This window comes from Salvia splendens, chromosome 15, assembly GCF_004379255.2.
Source record: "Salvia splendens isolate huo1 chromosome 15, SspV2, whole genome shotgun sequence".
NCBI lineage: Eukaryota > Viridiplantae > Streptophyta > Magnoliopsida > Lamiales > Lamiaceae > Salvia > Salvia splendens.
The window spans coordinates 26,914,596-26,921,551 of NC_056046.1; the positions used below are offsets into that span (position 1 = coordinate 26,914,596).

General features: G+C 32.8%; 1 protein-coding gene across 3 annotated transcripts; it reads left to right on the top strand.

Moving 5' to 3' along the window:
- The first annotated feature begins 412 nt into the window (after positions 1 to 412).
- On the top strand, positions 413 to 3,666 carry LOC121767206. 3 transcript variants are annotated; one of them, XM_042163424.1, is made up of 5 exons: positions 413 to 442; positions 1,285 to 1,387; positions 1,658 to 2,565; positions 2,733 to 3,313; positions 3,395 to 3,666. In XM_042163424.1, exons 3-5 carry the CDS (start codon positions 1,681 to 1,683, stop codon positions 3,501 to 3,503), a joined length of 1,575 nt encoding a protein of 524 aa, XP_042019358.1. In that variant the 5' UTR covers positions 413 to 442; positions 1,285 to 1,387; positions 1,658 to 1,680; the 3' UTR covers positions 3,504 to 3,666. The 3 variants fall into 3 exon arrangements, with proteins under 3 accessions (XP_042019358.1, XP_042019355.1, XP_042019357.1); XM_042163421.1 differs by having other exon boundaries at positions 433 to 560; XM_042163423.1 differs by lacking the exon at positions 413 to 442 and adding an exon at positions 449 to 668.
- The last annotated feature ends 3,290 nt before the right edge of the window (positions 3,667 to 6,956 follow it).

Here is a 6,956-nt window from a genome sequence, read left to right on the forward strand (position 1 = left end):
AAATCTATACAATGAAGTAAAATGAGCTTGTAATGAAGACCGAAAAATTTACACAGCAACACATCTCATCAAAAAAACTAGATCTAATGGCCCAGATTTGGTCTCTAGTTCGGTCTTTAAAATTGGTTCGACATTGATCACAACCCTATATATATATATATATATATATATATATATATATAGTCCTTCCATCCCACTACAGTGGCCCACATTCTTGAGTGGAACGAAATTTTATAAGAAGTTGTTAGGTAGAGTAAATAGAAAGAGTAAAAGATAATTGAATATTTTAATGAGGTGAATAAAATATAGAGTCTATTTATCGTTTATGATAAAAATGAAACGAAACTTTTAATAAAGCAAAGATAAAAATAATAAAATATGACTCTTAATTAGGCTCGGATGGGCTTGTCTTTATTCCTTCCTTCATAGACATGTGAATCAGGTAAATCGGTGTCGTTTAGGCAGCTCAGATTTCGCCACCATTTTCTTTCCGCTTCTGCATATACTCCTTTTATTCTTCTGGAAGAATTTGAGGTTTCTGAATAATATCGTGATGTTAGGTTAGATTCATACCTTTTCATACCTTTTCCTCTCAATTTTTTTTGCTTTTACTCTCAGTGAAAGGGGATTTTGGCAGTTCTTTTGTGAATTGATCTTCTCTCAAACAGGTATTTTGAGATTTCGGCAATCACTAAAAAAATTTTAGGAAATTATTTTCCAAGGAATATGGGAGAGGTTTAGGAGATTTGGTTCTTTCAGATCTGATTGTTTCATAGAGAGGAGTATTTGGGTTTTTGACTTTGAAGCTTTTTGAAAAACTCAAAAAAGTGAGTGTAAAAGGTTTGAAAAAGTAGGAGGACTTTATCTTGTCCTCTTCTTCACCTTTAGACAAAGAGTAGATTCCAAAGCTTGTCGTGCCTGATTTTTTTATAGGCTATTTAGTTTTTTAGTTCTGTTTTATAGTGTTTCTTCTAATAAAAAATAAGTACTGTATGAAGTTGGAGCTTCTGCATTTACAATTATTAAAACTGAAAAAGATGATTCATTGGTGAAGATATACAGCCATGACTAGAAAAGGCAAATGTGATGATTTTTAGGTATTCATTCATTTATTTAAAAGCACTCTAGACCAGAAAGGATGATTGTATATGAAATCTACAAGTAATTGTTCTTCAAATTGTTCCAGGCTGCATCTTTGATTTGCATTTGTAATTATGATGTTTCAGATTGTTCTTGTAACTGATACCTTTATGAATAAGCTAAAGCTTTCCTTATTGGTGGCAGAGTTTGAAACTGGATCCTGTGAAGCATAACCTCAGAATTCTGGCCTTTGATTGAGTTATAACTTATGATTCGAAGGTTGTAGTTCCCGCTTGATGAGATTAAGGTCGGTACGGTTCAATACCTAGTGTGTTTCTAAAACACTTTTTTCCCTGTTTTAGGGGATGACTTATTTGTGATCACATATTAGTTCACCTAAACTTTTTTAACTGGTATGTATAAAGCTTATGTATTTGTACTCTGTGATTCACCTTATGAATTGATTATCTTTCAACTAAAAAATATTTTCATTATTTTATACAAAAAGTTGTCTAAAGTTGAATTTGTATTAACAATTTTTCTGAACCTTCTCCCGAATTTCTAATGCATTTGGCAGCATCTTTGACCTGCTGAAGAATCATGACCATGAAGGAAAATTGTAAAGAAACCACCTTTGACTCGAGATGTTTAGGGAAAAAAACTGATACAGTAGCATTTGGAAGTAAAGAAAGATATGCGGCAAATGATTCTAGGATGGATGCCAGTCTAACAGAATTAGAGGCAAAAGATAGAGATGACTGTTCAAACTTTAGAGTTGTGGATGACTCTTCTATTGATAATGAACATGGAATGAAAGCTTCTCTTTGGAAGGATGGTCAAAATGGACTCTCACATCATCTAATAATAGATAATGAAACAATATATTTTCCTATAAAGGAAAGTAACGATAGACAATCACATCATGTAAACAGTTGGGATAAGGATGCAGAATCATCATCTTCTGACTCGTTTGATATGGAGAAAGAGCAGGGAAGTCCAGCACGGAAAAGTTTTGACACAATTGAAGAGTTAGCAGATTGTAATGTAAGTGATTCCAGAGAATCCAGCTCTCCATTGTTCACCGATAACAATGTATTGCAATGTGGTCTTCCAGAGTTGGAGGTTTGCTATAGAGAGATTGATTGTGAAACGTCAAGGGATATATGTGTGGATGAAGGGAGGCCTGAGAATCCAATAGAAAGTTCTATGTTTCCCCTGTCTTCTAATGACAATGATGATCTTGAAGCCAAGGAAGATCCATCGATGGATGCCGATAGCTTTACTGCTGACCAATGTGGGAGCAAAGATTTTAATTATGGCAAAATGTCCATCTCTCGGGGAAATCTAGACTCTTGCCTAGAGAATGCAGTGGAGACGAGTGAAGCTTGCTTTGGTGGAGCTGGCAAGGCCGAGAGTGATTCTTCTTATGATTTCCTTGCAGATAGGAAACTTTTAATTGAAAAATATTCTAGTCTGCCTGACCAGGTTTTTTTTCCTCAAATTTGCTTCACCCACTTGTTCTAAGTGGCTGATTGCTCTGAGCTTTGCTATACACACCAATTAGTGTTCTATTGTTGCCTGGCTTGCTATACAATCTTGTGATGCTTTCTTATTAATGAAGTTGATTTATACTGCCATTCTATCCCTGACAGGTTCTTGATCAAGAAGCACGAGCTGAATGTGCTGCTTCATCTTCAGCCGAGGCAGGAGGCATGGGGAATGATGTTGGTAGCTGCCTAGCATACAATAGCAGGATTGAAAATGGAACCATTATTTTCTATTTCAGCATGGCTGAAGATGTTAAGGAACGGTCTACTAAGTTGGGGGATGTAAATGCTGAAAATCTTCCTGCTGTAATGGAAACGAGTATTCAGCGCACAAGCGACTTCCAGCAACAATTCCTTGTAAGAAATGAATTGAATTCTGATAGTGGGTCCACTAGAAAGGAAGGATCCCCTAACGATATACAAGCGAATTCAGATTATATTACCCTAGATGATGGCCTAGGTCAGTCTCCTAGCAACAATAGCCCAGTTGCCACAAATGAAGCAAACCACGATAAAAGGGAATCTGAAGATGTTCCAGTTGCTAACCAGTTACAACAAGATATGGGGGAAACAAGCTTCTCTGCAGCTAGCATGATCACTTACGCTGGGCCAATAGCTTATTCTGGGAGTGTCTCTCATCGATCTGATGGAAGCACAACGAGCGGAAAATCTTTTGCTTTCCCAGTGTAATCATTCTCTCTTTATCTAATCTGGTCTCCCCTTGTTGTTTCATCATTTTAACCATGTATTATCTCTCCTCTTTGCAGATTACAGTCCGAGTGGAATAGCAGCCCAGTTCGAATGGCGAAAGCAGATGGGAGAGGTTTTAGGAAACACAAGGGTTGGAGATCAGGTCTCCTCTGCTGTAGATTCTAAGTGATAGCTTTATTAGTGAACAAATATACGAGTGAAAATTTCAGAAATGGAGTAATGTAAGTATGTGTTTTGAATTTTGATTGTCAGAGCTGCTGCCATGTGATATTTATTTAGTGTATACATAGATGAGCAGGGATTAAGCTATGTCCAAAGTTTTCTTTCATTCTTTCGTCTCTTGTTAATTTATGTGTTAAAATCGGTTGCAAAGTAGGAATCATTCTTTCACTCCCACTTTAAGACTCCCAATTGAGTTTGATATAAGTTTTAAGAAATGTAAAGAGAAACTTTTGAAAAAAGAATAGTGAAATGTAAAGAGAAACTTTTGAAAAAAGAATAGTGGAGTATTAGTTTTATACTATAATAATAAAATATGAGTGGAATTAGGTGGAATGTGGAGCCTATTCTCCCTCGTCCTAACTAAGTTGAGTTGTATTTCTTTTTCGGGTGTTCTAACTAAGTTGAGTCATTTCATTTTTTTGATAAAAAACCGAAACTTCTAATCACTCTTATTTTATTTCATCACCTACTTTCTTTCTCTTTATCTTTCTACTTTATTCATGTCTCTTACTTTTCAGCACAATTTCTTAATCTTCGTGTCTAAAAATTTTATTCAACTTAGTTGGGATGGATGAAGTACTATTTATAGAATATTGTAACTATGACTCCTAATATGAGACAGATTAAAATGAAAATTTGCAATTCTTAAACTAGACGGAAGTAGGGGTGGGTAAACGGTCGGTTAATCGACCTTAAAATAGACATTGACAAAAGTAAATTACATTTTTTTCTATTGCAACGCCACATAAAGCAGTGGAGAATCCATGTTATATAGATATGATATTTTAAAAGTATAAAAATATTATAGAAGTTTATTAAGTAAAAATATAATTGAAATTAAAATTAAATTTAATTTCGGTTATCGGTTATAAAATGCCAAACCGGTACCAACTCGAACACCGTGATTTTCGATTATCGATTAACTGATAACCAATCGGTTTTGGTTCGGTTCTCGGTTAACCGAATAACCGAGAACCATTTACCCACCCCTAAACGGAAGTATTTATTTGGTGAAATTGAAAAATTGAAACTCTTAAACAGGACGGAAGTATTTATTTGGTGAAATCGAAATCTTCGACCTGTACTATATCCTATGCTCAGAACCCATCGGTGACACCATGCTGACACAATTAACACCATAACCAATCCTAGTTCACATGCAAATTATATATTCCCTTCGCCCCATAATAAATGACACCCTTTTTTAGTTTGTCTCATAAAGAATTGTCACATTTTTTTTCTTCTTTATTTGAAAAAATTCTCTCTCATATTAATATAAATATACTTCTTCTGTTCCATAGTAGTGTAGATATTTCTTTCCGTCACAGAGAATAAGAAAAAATAATGTATTAGATGAAAAGATAATAAAGTAGGAGAGAGGAAAAAGTAGAGAGGGAAAAATAAGAGTGAGAAAAAGTGTTACTTTTTTAAAAAAGAAATTACTCTATTATTATGGAATGTCTAAAATGGAAAACTGATTGTACTACTATGAAACGGAGATAGTACTATTTTCTTTTTCCACTCAATACACTGGCGGATCTCGGGGAGGGGGGAGGGGGTGGTCGACCCCTCCATTTATTATTTAGTTAAAATCATTTTTAATCTTGTGTTAATGTTTTTTACTTCTAAAGTACTTATAATTTGTGATCCATGCATCTTAATTATTCTATATGTAACAAAATAAACATTTTAAATATTTTTGAAATCTAAATATTTACTGCTCTGCTTATATCACTTTTGTATATAATATTTATGATGATTTTGAATGTATATATATTTATAATAATTTTATATTTTTAAATGAATAATACATATTTGCAAGTTAATGAATAAATTATTAAAAATTATATTAAATTAAATATTTAATATTTAAATATTAAATTCCGCCTCGCCATTTTCAGGGTTTGGATCCGCCACTGACTCAATATGCAAAACAACATCTCCTAAAATGTCGTGTTATTATCCAAGTATACCATCTATAATGGAACGAATGGAGTAGTTAATTCTATGTATGTAATGTGTTCATTAATCATTATTGCACACAGAAATCTCTCTCATGATTCATGAGTTGATATGCAAGTTCTTGAAATCATTTTTTAGCCAACCCTACCTTAAAATGATTTTATATGATGTATTCCTTTCATTCCAATGAAGTTCAGTCATAATCCCTTTGTCCTATAGAAATAGGCCTTTTAGGATTGACATGAGTTTTAATGGATAATTTGGTAAAGTAAAAGAGAATGAGAAAAATTAGTTGAAATTATGTAGTGGATGGTGGGGCCCATAAGTGATAAGTAAAAGAGAAGGAGAAAAAGTTGTCATAAATGAATATGGACTATTTATATAGGACGGACGAAAAATGAAATATGACCTATTTCTATGGGACGGAGGGAGGCGGTCGACCCCTCCATTTATTCTTAAGTTAAAATCATTTTTAATCTTGTGTTAGTGTTTTTTAGTCCTAAAGTACTTATAATTTGTGATCCATGCATTTTAATTATTCTATATGTAACAAAATAAACATTTTAAATATTTTTGAAATCTAAATATTTACTGCTCTGCTTATATCACTTTTGTATATAATATTTACGATAATTTTGAATGTATATAATATTTACAATAATTTTATATTTTTAAATGAATAATACATATTTGCAAGTTAATGAATAAATTATTAAAAATAATATTAAATTAAATATTAAATATTTAAATATTAAATTCCGCCTCTCCATTTTCAGGGTTTGGATCCGCCACTGACTCAATATACAAAACAACGTCTCCTAAAATGTTGTGTTATTATCCAAGTGTACCATCTATAATGGAACGAAGGGAGTAATTAATTCTATGTATGTGATGTACTCCTTAATCATTATTGCACATAGAAATCTCTCTCATGATTCATGAGTTGATATGCACTTGAGTTCTTGAAATCATTTTTGTAGCCAACCACACCTCAAAATGATTTTATATGATGTATTCCTTCCATTTCAATGAAGTTGAGTCATACTCCCTCCGTCTTATAAAAATAGACATTTTATGATTGATATGAGTTTTAATGCATAATTTGATAAAGTAAGAGAGGATGAGAAAAAGTAGTTGAAATTGTGTAGTGGATGATGGGGCCTATAAGTGATAAGTAAAAGAGAATGAGAAAAAAGTTGTCATAAATGAATATGGACTACTTGTATGGGACAGACGGAAAATGAAATATGACCTATTTCTATGGGACGGATGGATTATTTCTTTTTGCTATCCACTTTAACATTTAACAAATCAATTTCTTAAATCTCGTTTCCAAAAGAAATGCCCCAATTACCTTGAGACGAAGGGAGTATATTTATATTCTTTTTAGAATAAAAAAATGTAAAACTAAAAAAATAAAATAGAGATAATGAT